General features: G+C 42.8%; 1 protein-coding gene across 3 annotated transcripts in view; it reads right to left on the bottom strand.

Moving 5' to 3' along the window:
* Positions 1-27,442, bottom strand: part of lrp1ab (low density lipoprotein receptor-related protein 1Ab) — a 105,611-nt gene extending 78,169 nt beyond the window's left edge. For 2 of the 3 annotated variants that reach the window (XM_034295824.1, XM_034295825.1), the window contains exons 1-2: positions 26,828-27,442; positions 6,148-6,270 (exon numbers count right to left, since the gene is read on the bottom strand). In XM_034295824.1, the coding sequence (XP_034151715.1) occupies positions 6,148-6,270; positions 26,828-26,924 (220 nt within the window). In that variant the 5' untranslated portion in view covers positions 26,925-27,442. Of the gene's footprint in view, positions 1-6,147; positions 6,271-23,553; positions 23,606-26,827 lie in introns of those variants that run through there. The other variant, XM_034295826.1, reaches the window with a different exon arrangement.
* Positions 27,443-27,921: the final 479 nt, after the last annotated feature.

Here is a 27,921-nt window from a genome sequence, read left to right as displayed (position 1 = left end):
GCTGGCCTGGTATGAAAGCAGGCAGCCAAATGAAAAAGCTTTCACCCGCCTGTTTAGTAGCTTCTTCAGGCTGGCACAACCCCCCCACCCCGTAATTACATGTGTCCATACCCATTTCATCTACCCTGTGTTTTTAAGTGTGAGTACAGATTCCTTGTTGATCCTTTGCTTCCTGACTTCCTGTGCTGTGCATCAGAAGAGAAACCAGACCCATTAGGTCAAGTTCTGCTACAAACATCTAAAAAGGACGAGACCAATTATTAAAGGATCTGCAACAGACTTTATTTTTGCGTTTTTTGAAAGTGCCAGGGAAGCGAAGCACTGACTGAAGCTTCAGTCCAAAAACATGAGCATGGGAAGAAAGCCAATATCTAATTCTGGAATTCGGGTGAACTATGTCTATTTAAATGTTTTTTTTTTAAACAAATGCCTGTTGTAAGGATCGCGAAGGTACAGTCAGAAACACGACGGTCACTGGCATTTACATTGTTCAGTCCTCAAGATTGGCATCATTCTAGACCAGTTCCTGCACACCGACCGAGCTGAAGTGGAAATGGGCTAAAGGAAGGCGGGACTCCTTTTTAAAAACAACAGGAGTCCCATGGCTTTGCACTGCATGCTGGGGCCCAGGAAGAGAAGGGGACAGAGAGTGGCGATAGGGTCCCACCTGGCCACACAGGCCAGCACACGTTGGGAGCACTGAGGCTTTTGGAGGGAGGGATCACGTCAAATAATAGAACAATTAAAATGCCTTGATCCATTTGAAACATTTGTGTGTAACGTTAAGTGAGATATTTTTTTTCCCACTTACGTATTTTCACTGACTCTTTTTTTATCTTCCACTTGCTTTGGCAATGTGAACAAAAATTACCCATTCCAATAAAGCCCTTTAAATTAAAATCAGTCAAACATTTTTGGAAGAAAACAAACACTAATTCAACCCGGGTCGGCCCGGGCCCCCTCTGTCCGAGCGCCCCTCTGGCTGATAATTACAGAGTGAGTGAATGGACCGAGGAAAGACAATAACGGCAATTAAAAAATGCAGACAGATACATAGAAAGACAGACAGACAAAGGGAAACAGACAGACGGGCAGAGAAACCAGCAGAGGAGCGCTGTTGTTTTCTGGCAGCACGGTTTTGTTTTTGTCCAGATGGCCCGGGGTGGTGTGGATCAAAGTGGGATGATGTTCCCCACACCAACCGAAACCCTACAGTGCCTGCAGACACATTCATCCTGTCGGTTACTGGTGTTGGTAAACCTGCCGGGCGCCATTCACTTGGGAGGGAGCCTGCTAGCGGCCAGTTAAATCCATGGCGGTGTTGCCCACGTACTGGGCCGCTTTTGGAACCAACGGTTCCCCGTCCGTTTAGCTGATCCCAGACCTGCCTGTCCCGTGGGTATATGATAATCACCATGGAGGTCGTCAAGACAACGCAAACGGATGAACATGTTCCCAGCCACAGCGCATCATACAACTGAACTCTATCAGTCCCACGCATGCATTCATTCACTCACTCACACTTACACACCAACTCATGACTGATGTTACTGGATTCCAATTTACTGAACTATTATTGCACATACAGTACATTTTGATATTTACAACATGAATGGGTATTTAGTTATTCATGTGGTATTCTGTAAAGGTTTTATAAGACCAGAATATGTTAAGACAAACAATATGTTAGATGTGGGTCCAGGTGACTGGGCTAATATTGGTCAGGTGATAGACACACAGAGAGGCAGTTACACTTTCTCGTGTGACTTTATTTCTATTCTTTTACACTGTGGGGAGTGGCCGGTATCGATGTACTTTAAGAAATAAGCTAGGGTCATATTGGCAGCCGGCCCTGCCTGACCTTTCACAAAGTCTGATTTACATTCACTTAGAGTACAGCAGCTGGGTGAGCTTGTACAGAGAACATAGAACAAAGCAACAGTAAACATGCCTTTCCCCACTGGAGATGCAGCATACCCGTATGCCAAAATGTGACTGGAATATTTCGGTTGATAGTATAGCACTTGCCTTGGGCGAATCAATGGAATTCGTAAATGCGGGATTCATATAGCAGGGCACCACATTACCCCACATTAAGTCATTACCAAGCCACATTACCCCACATTAAGTCATTACCAAGCCACATTACCCCACATTAAGTCATTACCAAGGCGAGTGGTCTCTGCAATATTGCGTGTGTTAACAAGTCCTGAATCCCTGAATACGCCAGGTTTCACCGCTCTGAGTGAAACAGATCAAGAGACAGCAGATCAGAAGCCACTTATTAGCCGGTGAACACATTTTTTTTGGACTTCAGGTGAATGACAGAAATGACAGTGGGACATGGCGTCTGACAGGGAAGAAAGGAGGAGGGGATAGAAAGGGAGAGTGACATGGGGAGTAAGAGCGTGAGAACGAGCAAACGTGAGAAAGAGAAAATCTGAGAAAAATATAGTGTGTGTGAACTCAACCTTCTTTGGGACCAACTCCGCTAGAGAGTAGCGAACTTTAACACGTGAAAAATCCTGTAATTACAGTACCACGATTCCGGACAACATGGACAAATACACTTTGGTCAGGCACGTCAAAATGATACGATTGGGAAAGAAAAGGGTTTTGTTTGCCTCCCCTGACTTCTGAACTAAAGTTCTGTGTGGACTGCCAGGTTTCTGATTAGTGCATACATGTGTAAAGACAGAGGAAGACCTTCGATTCAGTGGCCAACTAAACTATCCCCTTTTGGAACCAACAAGGAACACCTTGAACTCCCTAAATACAAACACAAGGGCTTGTTTACACATTGGCTTTTTCCGTAGGAGGCTGTTGGACTTGTTGGGAAACAACCGTTACTGTGGTGATGTGTCCTGGTCAGCTGAGGGAGAGAGAAAAAAGATGGGGAAGGAGAGGGAGAGAGAGGGAGAGGGAAAACAGATCACAGGCCAAACAAGTTTGGAAACTCGTGTTCCAGGTTGTTTTGTGGTTGATATGTGGTTATATGTGTCTTGGTCTGAAGCCTACCATGGGAAGGGAGTCATCCCACGGCTTAGCTCCAGTGACCTCTATGCTGATATGTGATTGTTGGTGCCATTTTGCTGCCTTCAGCAACTGTACTCTTTTGCTGGCATCAGGGACTCTTTTGCTGGGTTCTAGGGCTGTACTGTTTTGCTGGGTTCTGGGGCTGCACTGTTTTGCTGAGTTCTGGGGCTGCACTGTTTTGCTGAGTTCTGGGGCTGCTGGGTTCTGGGGCTGCACTGTTTTGCTTAGTTCTGGGGATGCACTGTTTTGCTAAATTCTGGGGCTGCTGGGTTCTGGGGCTGCACTGTTTTGCTTGGTTCTGGGGCTGCACTGTTTTGCTTGGTTCTGGGGCTGCACTGTTTTGCTGGGTTCTGGGGCTGCACTGTTTTGCTGGGTTCTGGGGCTGTACTGTTTTGCTGGGTTCTGGGGCTGTAGTTGGACTCTGTGTTCTGTGTTGTTCTATGAGGGATAGTACAGTAGGGCCGGGGGTTCTGTCACCTCAACTCCATATGGTGTTGAAGTGGTCGTCGAAGGAGATAGGCCTCCTTGCTTACAGCCTCTAGGACCTATTGCCTTTCATCCTTCATGAGAAAAGAAAAACGGGGAAATGTCCGACTGGACATACCTGGGTTCGGAACCTGCTCAAAGAGTGAGATGAATTGTAAAAGAGCTTAACAAGCATATTAAATATTTCAGATAACAAGCAAATTGATGTGGGTGAAATTTCCATACTACTTATGTAATTTGTCCACAGACAAAGCAGTGTTTCATCTAGCTGAAAAGGACTGTGGAGAGAGCAACTTTCCAGCCACCAGCAAAACATCAAGATCTGTTCTGGTCAATTAAACCCTTAACACAGTCACTACTGTTCAGTCAGAATTTAAATGAAATTGCACACTGGTAATGTTGATGCGCCACAGATAATGAAGCTTTATGCTACAGTTTCTATTGAAAAATGTATCTATTGCACGTAACATTTGAACAACACCATCAGAATCACATTACCTCTATAAAGGTCTTCATGAAAACAGATTTGCAGTAACTTCCAGAATTACTGGAATGCTTGGTAATGATGAGCAAAAAGGCTATGAAAAAATCCAACTCTTTAGTTGAGAAAAAATTTCATCAAAATAAATTATAGATATGTTTTAAATATATATTTCAATGGCAATCCCATTTCTTCATAGCCTTTTTTTTTTACTCATCTTTACCAACGGGGCTGATAATTCTGGAGTGTCTACAAGATGATCCCCATTTTCTCGCTTAAGTATTTAAATATCTAACTCACATAAAATAAAATGTCCAATAACTCTGTGAAAGCCAGGGCTAACATTAACTAAATGAGAATGTGCAAGATGAACTGTTGCAAGATAGTTGATTGATTCACGAAAGCGATGTCTGAGAATGTTATAGTTTGGCATGAAGAATGATGGAGGGCAGAGTTGGAGAAGGAGAATGTCTAGACATGACAAGGAGGAAAGGAGAGAGAGAGAGAGAGGGAGAGCGATTGTGTCTAGACGAGGACAGGGAGTCACAGAAGGAGTGTCATCCTGGCTACACCTTATTAAAGAGTCCTTCAGAGAAAGGGGGAAATGGAGAAACCTGCTACTCTTCTTTTTCCTCCTCTGTGTTCCATTTATGGATGGCAAATAAGAAATGGTTTCTAACGGTATCAGTATTTAGCTTGTCCCAGAAATACAGACAACCTCACCCTAATGCATAGACAGGAAGTGGAAGACAGAGAATTTTACAGAGTTTAACGGCTCTTTCTCTAGTTTTATCTCCAGTCAACACATTGACTTAGACTGAGGCAACCAAAATTAGTTGGTCTGTGGTGTCACTGCGGTCATCGAACTGCCAGAGAAGACACATCCAAATAGGGAAATGAGCTAAAACTAGCCTAGTTTCCCATGTGTTCTTACTGCTGTGCCACCCATCTATGGTTACAGTAATGCCTTTCACCAAAAAAGATGGCAAAACAGCATAATTAGACCTGGAATCAGGCGAGACAACAGAATTACTCAACTGAGAAGTTGGTGACCCATCCATGAACGGGAAACAATTGGTTTACACAGCAATGTAAACTTTGCTTTCCATTTCGACATCACCATTAACGTTGTGTTTATCCAACAACACGGGATGATTTATCGCACAGAACTATTTCGTAACCATAAAATCCAAAAGGCCCATCTAAAAGGATCATCTGGGAGTACCTCAGGGCGTTTGTCTCCAGAATGAAAACAGGAGTCAGCCACTCCGTCTGATCACGCCAGAGGGTGTTCGGGCCATGACAGACAGAGGTGTGGCGCCCAACACGGTTGGTATATGGAGCCGCCATGCACGCACACACACACACACACAATTAGTCACGATTATAAACACCTCCATACCAAGCATTCAAACCCAGACAGCCCATAAGCACTGAAGAACGTCTGGGTGAAGAGATGGAGAGGGTGGCTGTCAGATGTTGAGTGTCTTGCCTAGGACGAGCCTCTCAGACGTGAGCAGACACATCCCTCTGAACCGCCAGACTAAACAACAGGACATCATTAGAGAGGGCTATAACTCAGCAGGCTACACCAACCAGCCGAAGCCAGTCAGACGGGCCACACGGAACAGAAGCTGAACCAGTGTCACAAAGAGACAGAGTAGCAGAACCTGAGCCGACGTTGCAGTGGCTGCAGAAGGGCGTCATCTCTTCACTGCCCTAATGATATGGTGCTACAGAGAGCGCTAAGAAAGGGACAACATGGTTCGTACCGTCTATCATCAGTGGACGGGCTAAATGGGAAGCACTGCAGAGACTGACAAAACGCTAGCGTAACATCCAAACGAGATGTCCTCTAGTAGAATACAACATCCCCCAAGGACACCTACCACAGATACCTGGTTCTGCAGAAGCTTTTGAACAACCTGTCAAGACGAGGGACATCCTAAAATCCTGGAGTTTTTTTCTAGAAGAGCCCTACAAAGAAAAATGTTATGTCCTAATTTTGTGGTTCAACTCTGTTGGTCCCATCCAGTGTTTGTTACCTTGCACGTAAAAACAAAGTTCACACTACATTTTTAAAGGCTAGCTGACCATTGTGATGAACAGATCAGGAGACAAGCAGCTAGGCTAACATTACTTACAGATATCAGGCGACTCATCTGACCCATCCGGACAGTCCTTCTCTCCGTCACAGCGCCATCCCTTAGAGATACATGTTACCTGGTCCTTGCACACAAACTGCTTCGGACTGCACGTCTTGGGAGCTGGAAAGTACAAAACGGTCTATGTTACTACTGACATTTCTCACACAGTTCCTTAGGTTCTTCCTGGAGTGTGTTTTCTCAGCAGAGATCTTATGAATGTACAATCAATAGGTAGTCAGGTGCGTTGTCTTTGAAAGCATTCATACCTGCACATTAATTGGCTCAACTTGAACAAAACATGAAGTAGGCTAGGGGACCGTTACTGGATATAGTTCTCGGGTCAGGACAGCACTTAGTTTTCAAAACATATAGTTAGTGTTGGCAGGAAGGTTGATACTGTGGTACTACAAAGACTCACACAGACTGGCGTAATTAAAGTGAAGCTGTACGAGGTTTTCCTTCCATGTGGCTGGCTCTATCCAGACCTGGGTTCAACTCCAGTTCCTTCTCTTTCAACAACGCTCAGTTTAAATGAGGCTGCCCAAAGTGTCAGCTGGGAGGGGTTGCAAAATTTGGAACAGTTTGTTCGGTGCCACTGAGACGAGGGGTGCTCAAAGCAGGCCAGCCAGAGTACTAGAATGATACAGGCTCTTATTTGAACCCAGGCCTAGGTTTGAGCGTGTCAGTGGAGTGGTAGTACCAGACGAAGCTAGCGGGCCATCAGGGCTACACTGTGATGCTACCGTACGGTACACCAACCTCAACAACCTCTGCGGACATACAGTACACAGCTCAGAAGGTCAGAAGTACCACACTAGGCGTCTTCCCCAGGGGTCAGAGAGAACAAGAGAACGCTCAGTTTTGGTCGTGAAAGAGAGGCGGTAGACGTGGAAAAGCCTCAGCTTCGGTCGGTTACATTGATAAACACCTAAGAGGTAATAAAAAGCAAAGGGAAAACAAGCTTGGTCTGGGGAAGAGAAGTGACCGGAAATAAACCAAATCCTAACCAACTCTTAAAGGCACCAGTGTTTGGAGTGAGTGAGTTCGTCAAAGCATATGTTTTCTGAATGGGGTGTCGCACTCCCTATGGTGGGTCATAAAGAGCAGGCTTGTGTGAACTTGTGTTGACCCTAGCATGGTCCCCCAAGTTACAGTGTGTGTGTGTGTGTGTGTGTGTGTGTGTGTGTGTGTGTGTGTGTGTGTGTGTGTGTGTGTGCGTGCGTGTTTCCTGGGCTACAGCCTTTAAGAAATACAGTATTTCCATGAGCCTGGAACATTCCATCCCAGATCCTGAGGCGAGCAGCCTGGTTTCCTGCTGACAGCCAGGTCTTACATGAAAAAGATGCTAGTTTGGCAGACTGAAGCCGGCTGACTGCGTTTCCTCATTGTCTCTGGTTCCTGCCTTTCACTCAGTGACATTGGTATTCACACTAAAGAGGAGGAGGCTGGGGGAGTGGAGGAGGGGAGGTCCTGCTGGGAGGCAGAGCTGAATGCTGTTGGCAGTGACTCCGCTTGTGAGTCATTACATTTACATTTTGGTCTTTTAGTTAATGCTGTTATCCAGAGCGACTTACAGGACAATCGCATACGTTTAAGCAGATAGCACTTCACAATCTTCTAGTTACAGGGAGTAGAGGAGAAAGGAATAATGAGTTAACGAAACTGGAGACGACTGGGTGGGAGTTATAGTACCAGCCAATGAAGCTGGAGATGACTGGTGGGCGTTATAGTACCAGGGTGCGAGTGAACGTTTTGCCAGGACGAGGTTAACACCAATACTCTTACCATGAATAACAGGGGATGGACAGATAGCTACATATTCAGAGCCATGTCCGTATTTTCTGCTCACGGCCTTGATTTGATAAATAGACCAGTTCACAACTAGTCCTCCAGCACCACCTCCAACAGCATTTGGTCAGAGGTGAGGTAGCAGAGAACTAACCTGATGTATTGACTAGATGAAAATTATATATTTTCTGTCTGATTACAACCAGTAAAAAACAATGGGTAAAGAAACTCAAGAGTAAATAACCATTACAGTTCTAATCAGTTCCAGTAACAACAATTTCAGTAAGTCAAGTTTGAGTATTAACAGTCAGTACCCGTACTTCCAGTACTGACAGTCTGTTCCAGTACTAAAAGACAGTTGCAGTACTGACAGTCTGTTCCAGGACTAAAAGACAGTTCCAGTACTGACAGTCTGTTCCAGTACTGACAGTCTGTTCCAGTACTAAAAGACAGTTCCAGTACTAAAAGACAGTTCCAGTACTAAAAGACAGTTCCAGTACTAAAAGACAGTTCCAGTACTAAAAGACAGTTCCAGTACTAAAAGACAGTCTGTTCCAGTACTAAAAGACAGTTCCAGGACTGACAGTCAGTGATACAGTCAATTCCAGTATTAACAAAGTCAGTAATATAGTCAGTTCCAATGCTAACAGTCGGTGATATAGTCAGTTAAAGTACTAACAGTCTGTTTCAGTTATGGTGAGTTCCAGCAAACAGTCTGTTCCAGTGCTTTCCCACGTTACAGTGGGGATTCATAGGACAGTAGTGTATTGGTCGTATATCAACTTATGTTGGGATGTAATTGTTACTGTACTTGTTGTTGTGGAAACTAAAGGAAAGAGCAGAGTCTCTCACACAACACACACACACACACACATATACAGCAAAGCCAAGTTATCTCATTGTGATTCTCTGCAGGGACTGGGTACTCTCTCCTCTCTCGCCCTGGGTGACCTACCTCTCTCTCTCATTCCCTATTTCTATGTATCGTTTCATCCCCTTGCCCCCCCCCCCTGCACTTCACTTGGCAGGCAGAGAGGTGTTTGGGGGAGGGGGGGGGCTGCACTGCACGGGGGTGTGACTGTAATCACAAGAGAGTATAAGGGCAGTGTATCATTGCAGTCACGTTCTCTGTAAACTGTCAGGCTAAGGGATTTAGGCTGAAGAACCAAGGAAAGGAGTTTGTGTGTTTGTGTGTGTGTGTGTGGAATAAAATGGCGTGACTCATGTTTTTTATAAATACGATTAGAAACGACCGGTTTCATGCAGATGAAATGCCAGACACCTTTAATACATTAACAACACCATGATATCTGAAACGATTAAGAGAGAGTAATGGCACTTAGCATTCATCTCATCACTCATTTACTGTCAAGGACAGGTCCAAATGCTAAAATGGACTATGTTGTAAACTCTGTCTGGCTACAAACGAAACCCAGCTAAGTTCTGGAAATTTCCAGCTTCTCTGCAACAACCAATAACGTCAGGCTCTGGCCCCATTGTGATAAAAAAGTGACTGTTTTGAATTTAAATTGGCTACCATTCATCTCAGCAGGTTATGTTTCAGAAAGTACATTTTGGGCTACTTCTTGTGATTTAGGGTTAAATGCTGATCATTCTTTTTTGTGTGCCAATAATAGGTTTTTCTATTCAGCAATTCACAGTTAAACAAGTCCTTGATATCCTGCTAGTTATAGACACAGAAAAAAACAAAACCAACGAGTTGGATCCAGGGCCGCTTAAGTACTAAGCACCACTCATCACATGCTCTATAACCCATCATTCAAAATGTAAGACTGGTCTCAAGAGTCAAACATTGGCCTACAATTGGTCTCAGGGGTCAAACATTGGGAGTCACAACCTGTTTATAAGCTTTCATTCCCTAAGAGTGATCAGTAACCTTAACTGTTGCCCAATTTCTAAAATGTTTTGTCTAGAAAAGGTCTTTGAAAAACTGGTGAATGTTCATCTATGCTCTCCTCTGTCTAAGAACGGGAATATCAATGTACATCAATCAGGTTTTAGGCCGTATTGTTCATTGGTTGTAAATTACATTTGAAAAACTGAATTGTGTACCTTTGTTTATAGACCTATCCAAGGTCTTTGATTCAGCTGATCAGTATCAGGTCATTAATTAAAAACCCTTTTGCTGAACTAGTAAAGAAGCTGAAGATCTACATTGGTTTATTTTTAAAGCCTGTCTGTATTGTGATAGTAGAAAATAAATGATCCTTGTCACATGTCTGGTTTAGGTTACGGAGATATAAATGATATGAACACAGCAACGTCCCCTTTTAAAACACTGGATGCTGTATATCACTCTGCCATTTACTGTATCTCTTGTGACAGTTTTAGGACACCTCGTTATATCTTGTAGGAAAAAGTGTGGCGGGCATCTATATATGTTAGAGAGCAGCATTTTTAAAATTGTTTATTTACAAATTGCTCCAGCAGTAACTTCCAGAATATCTGAGTCCAGTATTTAAGGTTAATGCAATGAAATACAGCATGAGAGCACCAGATTGGATAGTTTAGTTTAATTGCAAATGAGACAAGCGTTGAATGCCATGTTTTTTCCAATCATTGACTGAATGTTTTCTTACCTTATTTTGTTTTCTGGCTTTATAAACATCAGAAAATTCAGGAGTCAACCATAGAAGAAACACCACTAGTAGAATGAAAAAAAACTACAAAAAGCATATTTCTCAATTTTATGTCAAACCATGGTTCACTGTAGGGCTACAACTAAACACTGCTTGATTATAGATTAATTTGTGGATTTCTACTTTTATTATTCTGATATATGTATATAACAAAACATTAAACGCAGATGTCTTATTAAAAACAACTGATGTTTTAAGTTCATCATACACAATGCTCAGTTCAAAACTACTCTGTTGTGAACAGTGAACCTGTAAAATCTTGAGACAAAGAGAGAATAGTTAGACCTCACTGAGAATCCTATAGCAGGCATCATTAACTGAAGTCCACAAATGGGTCAGAATGACCTCATTGCAAATGTCATTCATTCTGGCAGAAGCCTGCATTAAACAATCCAGATGAAAATCACCCATTATTAAAAACAAGGCTGTAAATGACAAGCACCTGGTTGGAACCTCAAGCCACACTGGTTTGCAGAAAGGTGGGTTGGAATGAGTAAGAGAAAGCAGTAGAGTAGGTGAGAGAAAGAAAAAAACGAGAGAGGAATTTATGCCCACTCTTTTTTTCAGTACTGCTTCAACTGTGTCATGTTTCAGGGCTTTACTGCATGCACGGCCTACTTAAACTCCCCGCACAGCATTTTGATAGGACTGAGAGCTTTGACTTGGCCATTTCATAACTCTCCATTTCTTCTTTTTGACAATCTTTACTTGTGTGTTTTGGATCATTGTCCTGTTTCAAGATCCATGTTAAGTTCTGCTTCAGCAATTTGACTGAGATACTCCCTCACAATCTCCTCAAGAATTCTCAATACAATATAGAATTCATGGTTGACTCAGTTGTGGCAATTTGGTGAGGCCCATACAGAGCAAAGCAGCCCCAAACCATAATTCCGCCGCCTCCATGATTAGGGTTGGTATGAGGTTCTTCTGTTCAAAGGCAGTGTTTTGTTTTGCCAAATAAGGCATATGAAATTGCCGCAAAATATCTCCACCATTGAGTCATTTGTCCAGAGCACATTGTTCCAGTAATTTTGGTCTTTATCCAGGTGTTGTCAGGCAAAAATCAGTTGCATCTTAAAATTTACTTTGGAGAGCAGAGGCTTTTTCTTTCATGACCTCCCATGTAGGCAGATATTGTGCAGTCTCTTTCTGACAGTGAATCATGCACTTTGACACTGATTGTGGCAAGAGGGGCCTCTAGATTCCTTGAGGTTGCACTGGGATTCATAGAGACTTCTATGAACATCTCCCAGCCAGCTCAAAGGCTGAATTTAGTGGGAAGACCAGTGGATTGTCAGTGATTTTGAATTTACATCTGTACATAATACTTTGGATAGGGGAATGTACTTTGAATTGCTTGGCAAGTAGCTTTTGTAACCCATCCCAGACTCATGGGCATCAATAATCTTTGAGGGCTTCGGATAGGTCTTTTGAAACATTTGACAACTTTCCATATTTACTTAATACTTAATATTTACATGACTGTAGCTATTAGTCACACAAAGCGATGATTTCAGCATTCACTTGACTTCTCTGCATGTCTGCCACTCCTTCTCAAGTTAGAGCTTAATAACGAACTTTCATTACGGGATCCAATAAAGACCTCTAGCTTGAAGCAGCTGTGTTCAGCTCAGCCACTTGTTTTCCCCATGACTGAAAATAAAACATTGCGGGTTCTAATTTTATCAACGCTCTACATACCAGAACAACATACACACACACCAGTAAACAGACACACAGCACAGTGAGGAGAACCATCAGGGGTAATTGGGGGTTGTGGTTGAGCTCTGGTGGGGGTGGGGGGTAAGAGCTCGGATGGGGGTTTGGGTGAGTTGGGGGTTCTGGCTTCCCCCTCAGCCATCCTCTTTCAAAGCCCAGAACTGAAATATCTCACAGAGATGGGTATAGTTATTTCACTCGCAAAACAACCGCGCTGATTTTCCTAAAGGCATGACTAGAATGCTGCCTTGCATTTTTTTGGAAGCAGCAACATCAACCTGAGACATGAGGTTGATCAATTAAATGTATTAAGCTGATTGGAGTTGAATGAAGCCATTACATGGTCTCCTGGGATTTACAGGAGCCAAAAGGAAACATCAGGGGCATTTAAAAAGACATGACGCTAGCTAAAGTTGGCAATAATGGAAAAAATATGCCCTTTTCCTGCCCGCGGTGACTTGATTAAATTGTTACATATATGACCACAGTACTACGGCTATGATACAGCGATGGTTTGGATTAGACTTCTGAAAACCCCAGATAAGTAATACATTCTCACCTCACTAATTTGATCCAAAAGTAAAGCAGCCACAACAGAACGGCTGATTAATTGATTGGTGCCCGGGATCACAATTATAACTGATGAGGAAATGGTTTGAGAACGAGTGAGTGATCTGGGATGGTGTGTGACAAGATCACATCAGGATACTGCACTGCAAATGATCAAAGAGCCACACAAAAAAAAAAGACCAAAGTGAGGATGTTTTAACTGCCCATAGATCAACGACTGCCATTCTCCACCTGGAGAGACAGTCCAGATACACTTTAGTGCCTTAGGCATTTACTTAGCCTAATAATAACACCGCAATTAATTATCCAGTTTACACAAAAAACAAAAAAGAGGTGCATACAGCAAAATAAAAAAATATAATCAAGGCACTTCTTTCAAAAATCAACCCCAGAGAGATCATTCAGCATGAAATCCTAATGTATTAGGAGTTGGTGGGGAGTTTTTAAAAAGGTCTACATGGAAGGCCAGAATTTATTTGAGAACACCTAAAATGTACGTTATACAAGACTTGAACAGGGTGTAAGTCGATAATAAATAAATATTAAATTGGTATACTAAAAAGACATGCATGCAAAATTTATGTTGCTGCAATATTAAGCCTGCTATTTATTTAATGGCCACATTCCACAGATCACAGCCAATTCCAAACCAGTATTCAAATTTCTTCCAAAAGGGATTTCCCTAAGCGACAAACTGTTACATGTTGCGGTGACCACAGAAAGCAGCAGAATGCATTTAGCATTCAATATGAATGCAGAGCCTCTCTCTCTCTCTGGCTCCCAGCTCCTCCTCGCTCCCTCTCAGTAGCCTAGAAGCTGAAGAATGTTCTCAGTCAGTCTGGCCCACTTTGTAAGATTTGTCATAATATTTGTCCAAGGAATACCTGAGAAGTTGAAGCCTTTTCACACGTCTGTCTGAGCGGGTCTGTGTCTGGATCGGTGTTACTCACCAGAAGTGCCCTGCCCTGCATTCACTCACACATTCCAGCATCTCTGAGTACTCCAGAATTGTGCTCCCCCTGGGGCCCTGCTAGCATTCTCGAAGCAAAAAGTGGAAGTGATGATCTAGAATCAAGGACCCTTTGTGAATTTCTTCTTACTTTTTATTATATAAAATGTCAAAATGATAGTAAATCAGCAATCATACTTTATGATTAGGACTCCAGCTTAGGGTTGGTTTGAGGTTCTTCTGTTCAAAGGCAGTGTTATGTTTTTGCAAAACAAGGCATATGAAATTGCGGCAAAATATCTCCACCTTTGAGTAATTTGTCCAGAGCACATTGTTCCAGTAATTTTGGTCTTTCATGACCTCCCATGTAGGCAGGTATTGTGCAGTCTCTATTTATGTTAATGAGTGACTACTAGCTCTTTTGTGCTTAGTCAGTGCTGTATATGTACATTTACAACGTAGCAATATGACAACATTGCACAAGGCCCATCTAAGGCAATTATCAACTCCTCCCATCAAAGAATTCAAGGCTGTATGACTAGGAAACTAGTCAGCTAAATCATTCAGCTCCCAGCGAGTGTTTGTGTGTCAGTGGTTTAAAAAAAGGCAAAGAAACAGAGTCCGCCAGGAGTGAGAGGGAGTGGACAGAAAAGGGACCCAAATGACAGAGAGATCATGGCGGAGGATACAGTGTGTTAGAAATGAGGCCGATCCGCCACCATTCAACCAGCAGAGCAGGCAGCCAAATGATGGAGGCCTACAGACACCAAGCCCATCTGGGACCCAGCACATTACTGACCCACTTTCACTAACACACACACAGTCTCCATCAGTGTGGCCATCCCTTCGTCCCAACTCGCTCTCAACAAATCCAAACCAGACCCTCAGAGCACATTCCAGCACCTTTTAATTGATTTCATGTGTATGGCTTTGTCTCTCTCCCTCTCCCCCTCCCCCTCACTCAATCTCAAGTTGTGTCTCTCTCTCGGGCTGTCTCTATGTACGTCTCTCTATCGGTCAGTCATTCTCTGCCTGTCTGTCGGTTACTGTATAAAAAAAAACTACATCGAGACTATGCAGAGAGTACAGAGTGCGCTGACTAGTATCTCTAGACTACAATGTATTTATCTTGTAAATGTTCTATAAGCAGAGCTGTTAAATTGGTCTTATCCCAGATCTGCTTGAGCTGTACAGCCCGAACCCTACAATCAGTGTCAGACTGTTTGACATGACAGTGACTTTAGGATTGGCACGGCACCATAAACAGTTCTGGAACCAGCCTACAGATACAAACAGGCATGGAGTTCCCAGAGATATAGATCTGGGTTCTTCATTTGATCATGTCGAAGAAAAACGACTCCCACTTTGAAATATCAACCACCCCAAATATGTCTGATGCTAATAAACCATACACTAATTAAAACTTCAGTTTCCTTTGTAGACTGAACGGGCGTGTTTTGGAATTTGAAAGAATAATAGGTGTTACTGTTTTCTGAGGGACTGACATGTGTTGAAGTATATGAACATATTATGTTTAGATTAAAAAAGATCATCTGTTTATCCATACACAGGAAGTCATATTCATTTAAACCACAACAGTAAATAGCCAATGGGCTTGTGCATATTCTGTATGGGATGTCTATAATGGTGAGGAAAACCGGAAGTTTCTTTGGTAACGTCATGAACAATAGACTATGAAATGCTGCAATAATAAATAAATAACTGAATTACTCTCTCCCTTGATGACTGGGTATGCAATATATTTAACCAATGTACGAAAGGCTGATTTCTAACACGTTTTAATATCATTTTTGAGCTTCCAGGGTGCAGTAGACTGAGTATCTGTATAACACCTAGGACTCTTTTAGGGTAAATTAATGTATATTGTGCAGTATACATCTCTATAAGTACATAAATATTTGGACACTGACACAATTTTCATAATATTAGCTCTGTACGCCACCTCAATGGATTTGAAATGAAACAACCGAGATGCAATTGAAGTGCAGACTTTCAGCTTAAATTCAAGGGGTTGAACAAAAATATCATATGAAACGTTTAGGAATTGCAACCATTTTCATACACAGTTCCCTCATTTCAGGGACTCAAATATAATTGGACAAATTAACACAATCATAAATAAAATGTTCATTTTTAATACTTTGTCGAGAATCCTTTGCAGGCAATGACTGCTTCAAGTCTGGAACACATGGACATCACCTAACGCTTGGTTTTCTCCTTTGTCTTGCTTTGACAGGCCTTTACTGCAGCTGTCTTCAGTTGTTATTTGTCCGCGGGTCTTTCTGCCTTAAGTTTTGTCTTCAGAAAGTGAAATGCATCCTCGATCGGGTTGAGATCAGGTGATTGACTCGGCCATTGGAGAACATTCCACTTCTTTGCCTTAAAAAACCTCTTGGTTGCTTTCGCACATTGTCCTTCTGTAACGTGAAGCGCCATTCAACCAATGTTGCTGAATTTGGCTTAATTTGAGCAGACAATCTATCCCTATACACTTCAGAATTAATCTCGCTGCGTCTGTCTTCTGTCACATCATCAATAAACACTAGTGACCCAGTGCCATTGAAAGCCATGGTACAGATGATGTGGTATGCTTCAGATCATGAGCCGTTCCAAGCCTTCTCCATACTTTTTTCTCCCCATCATTCTGATACAGGTTGATCTTAGTTTCATCTGTCCAAAAAATACTGCTCCAGAACTGGGCTGGCTTTTTTAGATGTTTTTTGGCAAAGTCTAATCTGGCCTTTCTATTCTTGAGGCTTATGGATGGTTTGCACCTTGTGGTGAACCTTCTGTATATGCTCTCGTGAAGTCTTCTCCTTATGGTAGACATGGATAATGATATGCCTGCCTCCTGGAAAGTGTTCTTCACTTGGCTGGATGTTGTAAAGGGGTTTTTCTTTACCATGGAAAGGATCCTAAGATCATCCACCACTGCTGTCTTCCGTGGACGTCCAGGCCTTTTTGTGATTCAGAGCTTACCCGTGTGTTCTTTTTTTCTCAGAAAGTACCAAACTGCAGCCTGTTTGATGGCCTGTTTCACTTGCATTGGGACCTCCTTTGACGCATGTTGTGGTTTCAAAGCAACAGCTTCCAAATGTAAACGCCACACCTGGAATCAACTCCAGATGTTTTACCTGCATAACTGATGAAGACAAAATGAAGGAATAGCTCACACCTGTCCATGAAACAGCTTTTGAATCAATTGTCCAACTACCTTAGGTCTCTTAAAAAAAGAGAAGGCTTCATATTACAGAGCTGTACTTCCTAAACCCTTCCTCCAATACAGACGTGTATATCCTCAAATTAAATTGCACCTTCAGCCCATATTCATTATTTAACTGTAGATATATATCAGTCCCAAGTTTCAAGATTGTTTGTGGTTTTACAACTCGTGAGAATGTGCCTTGAGGCCAACAAATGCTTGCGATGACCCCCTACCCATACAGAACACTAACAGAGCTAGCTCATATGTTTTTACTAACTTAGCAGACTAAAATGTTCGAGCACTGAGCTCACCAAAGTAGAACAACAAGCAGCATTATATCATTGTCATTGTATTCCTGAGCCTGCTGATGTTGATTTGATTCTATTACACTGTGTTAAAAGACAAAGAGTTCAAATGACAATCTGAAATTAACTAATGAAATGACTGACTTAGAGTTTTTCCCAGTCCTTGCTGGGTGTGTTGTGTCTCAGAGGTTACTGAGAGGTGGAGTTCTCTGCGGGAGAGTAAGAGCTAAACCACCCCCAAAACCAGGAGGCTGTTTTCTATCACATTTCACTTCTCTCCTCCCAGCTCTCTCCATTATATGGAATTTGGAAGTTCCAGAGTCTCCCAAAGAGTTTTGTGCAGTTCTACCAAGTTCCAATCACGGAACTGGACAAGCAAAACATCTCCAAGTATGCAATTACAATTTCTCTGTTACTAAGTTTATAGAAGCACTATTTCAAAGCAAGAAACAATGAAAACCAAACCAGGGACATCAGAAAGAAACAGAGATGGGCTGAGGATCTAGTTGTTATCCCTGTGGTTTATGTGGTACATAACTTGCAAAATTACAGTACAGAATTCATTTTTGGAAGATTTCTGTAATCAGGAGGAAACCATTTTGAATCAGAATTTCTGGAAAAGCAGTTAATTTGGTGAAAGTATCTGGAATTTTGTAACCCTATTATTACAGTAAATTGACGGGGACACTTGGGCACCAAAACACACACTTTAATTTCTTGGTTTATTAACAGGGACAATATTTTTTTTATTACACAAGAATAAATGCAGAAAAATTTGTTACCAAGAACGGTGAAATTATTTACAATGGTTTCGGGGTGGACTCAAAGACAAGTGTACATATGAGGCCTCAAATTCACATTTGAAACACACACACACGTCAAAACATATCCAATGGGGGCTCAAAGCAGTTCAACAGGAATGGCCACTTACCATTGTTCTGAAGGAGCAGAGAAACCAGTGGCCTTGCAGTTTCTGACAGCAGTTGGCTAGCAGCATTAACTGGCTTCTTGCTCCCAGAAAATATCCACAGGTCATTCAAGCCCATTGTAATCCCTAACAGTCATTTTCAATGTGGTTGAACGCGCATAGAAAACAACAACTGAGCCGTAAGCGGTCAGGCAATTAGCCAATACCCTGGCTAACATTGTAGCCGCTGTGGGACTTTTTATTACCATGAGCACGGCAAAGGAGTTTGGAGTTGACCTGATCTAACGCCATGAGGCGCTTCACACCGTCGCAGCCTGTGGATGGCCAGTAAAGTGGGAGGGGCAAGAGTGAGGGAAGTGAGGTGTATCGGAAAAGATCGGTGTATGCGGAGGAACCTACAGCCCTAACAAGTTGCTGTCAACATAACCTCTCAACAGCACAGTAGCAAGGACAGTGAGCATCCAGAGCAGGTTACACTCCGCTACTTTGCCTTTCGCAGAGGTAAAACCAATCCAGACCCATCTGCACAGAATACACAACCCACAAAACAAACCAACAACAGGACCACGTCAGTAGATTCAGCAATCATTGCAGCTCCCCACAAGCCATAAATAAAAGCCTCACTGCATGTCATAAATACTTTTCTGAAACCAAAAAAGTTAACAAAGGCTGTGGGGAGAATTTGGCTATAGAGTAGGTTTTATGTGGTAAAGTTTTTTTTTTATGTAATATACTTTCTAAAATTACATCACTTCCATTCAAATAGTTGTCAAACGTAGTAAAGGTCTATACAACGATTTAATTTAGTAGGGATCTCTCCAGAGGGTAGTCCAAACCAATCATTAGAATTACATAACAATACACTCGAATTCCCCTGGTAAAATGCAAACGCTTGGTGTGATCACATTTGCTGGGTGACACCGCGCTTGAAGCGATCAAATGGTCGAAATGCAGCCCAGCTGAACAAACACGACCAACAAATGTCCAGTCAAGGATACGTACACAGAAAGCTTTTATAAGTCCGAAATCGCCCAAGCCAATGTGTGACGTCCGCGGCTTAGCATTTCCTCATCGCAAAGACCACACTCAGCGTTCTGTTCGTCCATTTGTGCCCAGCGCGCCGTCAGTCCCCCCACCAAGAGCATCTCGAACGCGGTCCTGTTCCTCATTAAGGGCCGATGCAGATCACGAGGAAGGAGACAGGGCGGTATTAGAGAGCCTGAATCTGACTTGGATGGCTGTGACTCTAACTGAAGCAGACATGTTTGACACATGGCAGTAGTCCATGAAATTGGAATCTTATCACCACACATCGGCTACCGCGCTCGGCGTCGCTCCCCTGGCCAGGTGTGAATGCAGACAGCCCAGGGAAGGCGCTTGTAGCCTCCGGTTCAATCAGTTCTTCAGTCAAGCACAAACGCTGACACAGACAGACACACACACACACACACACACACACACACAAAATCAACATTTGAAAAAACAATGGTTTTCTGGAGGTAGAATCCACATAGTGAGACCGAAGGACGGCTTGTTGTAAGGTCTGCCTAACGAGTCTCGCCAGCCCTCACCAGGCATCAGGTCAAAAAGGTTCACCATCAGAGACCTGTTCAGTCACAGGCAGGATTCACACATTTGTGTCAAGTGTCGGGCAAACGTTGCGACCGGCAGTGACATTTCAACTGTTGCGCGCCCTCCTCAAGGTGCATTGACAAGACACGTGAGGATTTCCATTTCTCAGATGTACAGTACTGTGTAATTGATTATACAGTCTGTGGTTGGTGCTTTTTTCTGGAGGACTAAGATCAAGTAGGCTTGCTCGAACTGCTAGGGTTGTCCAAAATTACCGCTACAGGAGAGCTACGTGTAGCAACTGTAGATGCTAAAACTGAAATGTATCTCCCACTGAAGTTACACCAGAGCTGTATTAGACATTTTGTATTTTTTGGTTAGCACTGGAGCCAGTTTGTGGTACTTCTAAAGAAAAATGCACTAAGTTAGGGATTTATTTTTTATTTAAGGATCTCAATCGTTTAAACTTTGAAATGTTTTTACACTCACCCCCTATAATCCAAAAAGGAGGAGGTTTGTATGTCACATGAAATGGACAAGCTTTTTGAGAAGACATGGTGGTCAAGAACTCAACCAAATATGGAGACTCAAGCTTCTCAAGATATTTATTTTGCTACACTGCTATCCGTTATATCGATAACTGCTTTGAAAGCTAAGGATATCACAAAGCAAAAAATATTAACAGTATAAGATATACTGACAGGATACTGACAACTTAAAAAGAACAAACTATTAATAACGTAAAAACGTGATAAAAGTTCCCTTCAGAGAAAAAGTTACAAGACCATTTCATTTACTGGGCATGTTATACACAAACAAAACTACAAAATGCCATACAGATGTGTAATAGTTTACATGGCTGGCTCCAGCCAGCTCTGGCAAAAACAAGCTAAAGACATTTCCATTGGTAGTTCGGGCAATAATGACAAACCACGTCCAACTATCAAAACAGTGTGGCAGGGAAAAAAAAGACAAAGCCCTGTTTCTACAACCTAAAGAGAAACCAAGGCATTTTCACTCCACCATTCCACACCCACAGGTTCCCAACGTTATTTTGAATAAACCGTTGTGCTCCCTTCGGGGTCTTATAGGAGCTAAACAGAGTCAACAGTGATGTAGCTGCTAACAGAAAACACCAATTACAACACACCCCTGCTATTCACCGTCAACAAACAGTCTTTCATCTGCGAGCCTCACGCCTTCGTACAGGAGCGTCACACTGAAGGCAGTCACGGTAATCTGCGCTTTGGCCCAAATTGCACCCCACACCTCAACGAACCCTGATCACAAGTAGTGCGCTACGAAGGAAGCAGGCTGCCATTTGGTATGCACCGCACCTCTAGCTTCCAGGCAGAACCAACAATACCATACTGGAAGGAGGAGGATAAAAAAGGGGATTTTATACAGTTATTATCAAGGATACTTCTGCATTATTTATTATTCCACTAATATTTCTGTTTAGGTTCAATCTGCACGGTCTCCTGAAAGGAAGTATTAGTAAACACCCACCAACATGAGCCTGATTCTATTACGATCTATTCACAGGCTAAACTGCTGCCTTGAGATAACACAGAGGCATATGCATCTTAACTCCAGAAAGCCCAGCTATATTCTCCTACGCATCACATATTTAAGGCTGCATTAAGTGCTCTTTCTGAAATGTCATTAACCAGTCACGTACTTCAGAGGATCTGGAGTGGTATTTTAGAGATTGCTTAAAGCCAACTCAAAGCTTAATCTGCATGCTGCAGCCCACCAGGCAATATCCCAATCAACCGACATTCTCCTGAGACAGGCTGGCCAAGCAAGGAACACCTGGTCACCGACCTCTTTGTTATCATGACAACTCTATGGCCATCTGGTCACCGATCTCTTTGTGATCATGACAACTCTAACGCCGTAAGGAGCTGGCAGCAGAGCAGAAACAAAAATGTTCCCCGGGTTAAACGGAAAAGGTCTAAATAAAAGGCAAATCTTCAAGGTGTTGAATGTGTAGAGGATCCAGAAGGTTCTAGAATGTTCTTGGGCAGTTTCCAGTGCATGTTCTGAGAAGAGGCCAGGAGCCATAGACCATTATGGGGTCAGGGAAACAACGTTGATGCACTGGAATTCACACTCACTCTTCACCTTCTGACCTACACAAAAGGTTATAATCACAGAGGGCATTTTCTTAGGACCTCTTCAGCCCTTCCTTTAGGGACAGAAGGAAACCCACGGAAGTGCTTGCCCAGCATCTAATAGAAGTATCTGGTACCTACGTGCACACATCGACCATGAGTAGAAGTCTTAAGGGACCTGGCCATTGTTGATTGTCAAAAATCTTATCTTTCAGCATGACAATGACACTAAACACACAGTGATCAAGACTCGTTTGGAAGGCACGTTTGCGGATGGAACAGAGTACTAAACTGATCAACCAGGGACCCCAACATTAGCATATCTGCATTCTGAGAGGCCATCGTATTGTATTGTTCCATGTGGCCTTAGACCTCACAAGTCACACGTTGCCCATCGATTGGCGTTGAAATGATCCTGGACCCAGATAGGAGGATGCAGCACAGCCTGGGTATCTGCCTGTGTAACACATACCGTATGGGCTGCCCTGGGTCCCAGCATGGTCCACTCAAATGGTCCAGAAACACGCAGAGAAAGTCACAACACTACTTTTAAAACGTCAGTTGTTTTCCCCCCACTTACAGTCACTGTATATGGACTATAGTCTATCTTCTCGGTCCATACCGTGGCTCATACTCGTGGAAGCCAAGGGAAGCCAGGCATCCACAAAAATGTGGACCAATAAAAACAAAAACAATCTTGAATGTCTCTTTAATTTGGTTTCTGCTTTCTTGAATTTTCCTTCCATTTCGCAAGTGACTAATTCTCCACCAGAGAAGAGATCACGAAACAGAGCTTCTCTATCTCAGTGTAGGCCATGTTTTTCATGCTGTCGGGCTCGACTGACTGACGCCAAGGCATGTTTATCATCCTTTTACTAGAAAAATAGAAAGAGATAATTTAACTTTAATTTCGCAAATTCTCTGTAATGGCCAGTGATTTCATCACATCCCAGTTGCCCCAGGGCTGATTAGATAGGAGTTCAACCCTGCTAAATGTTAATTAGATGCCTTGTCATTGGCATGAAGTTAGATCATTAACTGCATTTGGCCAGGTAACGTTTTCCATAATCTAGTTAGTACCTAGGACCAAAAGCTAAATGCATGTATTTTCTGTTGTCTGAAGTCAATCTATTTTAACATGGTGACAAGATGAAGAGGAGAACGCCATGGGCCAAAGGATGAGTCCAAAACGTGTTTCAAAGTGAGCACCACACACACATAGTAGACTGCAACACAATGCCAAATAAAGTTAATAGTGATACATATAAAATGGTATTGCTTTTTTTGGGTTGCAATCTTAAGGTGTCATTGCGGTAGGTTATGAGAATGATTTGTGTTAACATGGTGCTGGAATAGCGCAGGCAGATCTTGGCTTTCTTTCCAACTTGTGGTTTTGTGACTCAAACCTGTCAAGGAATTTATTCAACCACAGTGTGTGTACAAGATTCAAGTAATTTGCTCTTTGCCATACAACCGCGTACATATAAGCAATGAATAACGATTTACAGAGATTGGAATATGGATTTTCTTTCCCCCAACTTGGCTTCCCCAGTGATTTTACCTACCCACCTTCACTGGGTCCATAACATATCGGCGCAGATCTCATTATTCCTTACAGCATTAACATGTGATCAACTCGCTTTCCCATGTTGCTGGATTGCATATCTGTGGTAGGCCAAAAACAAGTCTTGATTGTACAGCAACAGATAAACCTCCAGCCAGCCACGAGAATCCCGGAACAGAAAGGACCACTGAATGGTGCTGAAATATGACCTTTGACCTTGGCTTGTGCAATTGTCTCATTTCAATTCAAGCTGCGTCCTTCCAGCTGAGCCCTGTGGTGATCCGGGTGAATCCACATGTTTTATCTCAAGTTGCTGACCTTAGGCCCCTAGCAGAGCAGCATCATTGGGCCCTTAGCAGTGCAGCACCCTTGGGCCTCTAGCAGTGCAGCACCCTTGGGCCCCTAGCAGAACAGCATCCCACTCCCACACACTCGTCTGACCCGTCTTCTGCCTCAGACTGTAGCTTAGCATGAGCATCTACTTGTGACTGTCGAGTGTTTCTCCACATTTCTCACCTAACGTCGTCCAAACATACAAGGGTCCTCCAGCCGGACAGATGTTGGCACATTGTACCGTGTTAGTACATTGTTGCATCAGTGCAATTGGAGCCGACAATAAGATAAGTCATTGTGCTGTACTTTCCAGTGTTTCACCAACAGTTCCCTCACCAGGTTGTAGAGTACATAATGTTCCTGATGACAGACTGTTCATAATTCAGCTTGACTGACTCCTGCTGGTAAAGTTTTTTTTCTTATTATTTCTCTCCTCTTATCGGGGTGAGTGAGGAGTCAGCAGGAGTCAGTAATCCCACCCCCCGTCATGCCACATACACTCTGGATTAATGGCCTGGCCCAGTCCAGATGTTCCCAGGGAACTCGGAGGTGGGAGACAAGGGGGAGGTGTACAATCCTATGCCTGGTCACACAGAGTTCTATAACATAACCTCAAAAAGGTTCCTTACCGTAGACTTCAGTGGGTGACTGTAACAGGAACTAAATAAATAAAAAGCACCCCTTACCACCTTATTTTGTTCAAACCTCACTGAAACAAGTCTGGGTGTGCTTTTATTGTGGATTCCAGCTCTCCCTGCCTCCAGAGTTTAGACCAGCCTAAACATCTCAGTTGTTTCAAAGTGGAATTGGTCATATACACATTCTTGCATATGGTGCAGCGAAATGCTCAAGTCATTAGACATCAAACGAAAGCATAGGGACCGAAAGAGGGAGGGCTCATTATAATTTTCTGTTGCAAATTGCCTTTGCATTCCCTAATGAACATGGCCCATGTGTAACAAACTAACCCCCAGGCCTTGGTTAAGAGCTAAGATGATAAATATAATGTTAACAACACTAAATATTACTGACTTATTATCACAGGCATTTTGCTTACATTGTGAGACGGTGGTGACTGAAGCACTCCTTCAATGAACGCGAAAGTTATGCTAATGTGTTCTGCTTTGTCAAAACAGCATCATTGGTTGGCCTCTCCTGCGGAGTCCATCTTAACAACACGCCCGATATGGAGGACGTGCATCAAGGTGGAGTGCAACCCACTGCAATCTCAGTTTTAGGAACAAAATGAGCGGATGTAGGCCAACTCTATTATTCAAATCAGTCGGGAACTTAACAAACACACTGCCAAAGCCTTGAAACCCCCATGCATTATGTATGCATGTCACTGAAAAGAATGTGGGGCATTTTGGTGAAGGCGTTTTAGTGGGCTGAAAAGTAAAACTGTGTTTTCTAACTGGTGGTGCTGGCTCACTACGCCACTAATGAGGTAGTTTTAAAATACCCCTAAAACAGCTAAGGTCTACGTGAGTAAAAGGTTCGCGAGGAAATCAATTCTCAGTCCAAAATCTGGCTGTGGATTCATTAGAAATCTCAAATTTAGTATGAGTAGGCCAACACTATGCTACAAGAACGGTCAATACGTTGTATTTAATTATATCATAAATAAACCAGTCACACTTTAATAGAAAAGCGTGTCTTTTTGACAGGTGATATCGCCACGACGTCGCAGATTCCATAACCACCGCAACAATGTTACTATTTTCTCGCTCGGCAAGTGAATTAACATATTATCGCACGAGATATGAAGTATAACTGTTGCAAGAATGCATTTTATAAAACGACAGATCCTTATCAACAATATTCATTAGCAGGCCTATTGTAATAAATACAAGACCGGATCATTCATGTCAAGCTAGTCCCATGCAGGCCTGAGAAGCACACGAGGATGCTAGGCTGACACTGACTCGATTATTCCATTCAGTTCTCTATACATCTGCCTGACTGTCATCGAGAAAGTAGTTCAAGTCGGAATAGCTGTTTAGTTCCCCAGACATTCTAACAGCCGCTGCACGTCGGAACAAGCCACGACAATAGCCTACCTATGTATAAATAAACATGGGCATTTCAACAATAGGAGTCGGTTTGAACTGATCCCGCTAAAGGTGTAGCCTCACTATAACAATCCTAAGAACAGTCATTGATTCTGAACCATAAATGATTCACATGCAGAAATAGGCCGTCGTTAGGACATGAGAATCAAATAAATGTTAGGGAGCATTCTAAAGCGGCGAAATTGGCGCAAAGCCTATTGATCATGTCCGTGTAGTCTACTGATCGATTCAAGAGAAACGTGTTTTGTTGTCGATATAACTACGACTGGGGACAAACAGGCCTTTTCCGTTCACTTACATTCTGTGACATTTTGTCTACCCAATGAATAACCTTAGCCAATATTGCATTACTAGCATGTCAACAACAGAAGAACAAAGGGCATGCATATTTTGAATCATTCCTGGGACTAAATAGACATAGGAGTCAAACAGAGCCGCAGGCAGCACAACACTGAAGTCAACGTAACCATGCATCGCAGTGAATCCCTTTTCCAAGAAAAAAATTGCATCCATATAATTCTCAACACATCTGCAGGCTAGTTGACGACAGTTGTTTTGTCATGTCAACAACCCGCTAACGGAATCGTGTTACGCTACAGACAGGTGGTTATGAAAATAGACATAGACAAAATATGGGAAGAGTAAACTACTATCCTATGCTATGTCTCACAAATATGGCACCTATGATCACTGGAAGCCTATATCGATCACTAGTTTATTAGTCTGAAGGCTAGTGCCGCTAAGAATACATTTGTGCTCGGGCAAAAAGCAGGTTCGGATATCTGGCGGACTGGCTACATTACTTGCATATAGGCCTATTGCTAAAGACTGGGAATACAGTTTAACAAAGCTACAACAGTACAATGTCACTTACCATCAAAAGCTCCTGTAGGAGATGTTATCTCCAAACTGAGTAGAAATCCCACGAAGAGCAACCTCATTGCAAACACCTTTGCAATGCCGAATGGCATTGCCTCTTTATCAGATACTGAATAAAAAGTTGGCAATAATTCTAAAAATCAAAGAATATATTCAAACACCTCATCCGAACGCCTCGAATAGTCCGGGCGATTGTCCGTTCTCTTTGCGCCCTGCAACCACGCACTGCCAATAGCAAAGGTAGCTTCACAGGCAGCAGGCTAGGGATAAACTGAGAAAGGCTTGCTTTACAGCCTAGTGAGGCTATGGATTGTGCTCATGCATAGTCATGTACACCTCATGCATTCTGATCATGCATGATCCATACAAGCCCACTCATAATTTGTCTAAGAAAAAAATCTGTTGTGAACACAATGTGGCTTCACATTCCTCTCGAACTGAATTGTTCACAAGCTCGTCAGATCTCAGTCACTGCGGCAAGTGTTGAAAATATCCCATGTCATAAAATAAAAAAGAGAAACCTCTCGTCTTCAAACCTATAGCGCCCTTTTCTTCGGATGCTACACTGCCTCTCTGGTGGTTACAACACGCCGAGTGAATGTTGAAGCTCGGAAACACAGAGCGCTCTGGACGCAGCAGATGACGTCACCGGTTCAATTCCTACAGAAAATGGGAAAACTACGCGGCAAGCGCGCTCTACGCAAGCGCCAACACCCCTTTCTCTCAACACTTTTTTGAGGATGAAACTGGAGCCCGTACACCAGCCATATTGGAGCAAATAGTTGTTTTCGAATTTTTCGTTTTGATAGACAGAATATAATAGTAGACATATACTTGTAAACAAGTGGACCCCCTCTAACCTGTCTATAATTAAAAGGTTACACACACATCTGAACCTATTTAATACATTTATCTTTTTGAATGCCCCACCGGGTTATGTGTGTGCAAGTTGCAACACATTGAAACTTTTTTCTTCTTTTTATTTTTTACAAAATCTTCAGCAATGATTAGTGTGCTTGGTAGACCTCTCCCATTTCTTGATTTGAACTTAAACGTAGGTTCTAAGGGCTGGTTCTAATTTTATGAGCA

This window comes from Esox lucius, chromosome 12, assembly GCF_011004845.1.
Source record: "Esox lucius isolate fEsoLuc1 chromosome 12, fEsoLuc1.pri, whole genome shotgun sequence".
Classification (NCBI taxonomy): domain Eukaryota; kingdom Metazoa; phylum Chordata; class Actinopteri; order Esociformes; family Esocidae; genus Esox; species Esox lucius.
The sequence above is the reverse complement of the archived record's forward strand: the minus strand, read 5'-3'. Positions and strand labels throughout refer to the sequence as shown.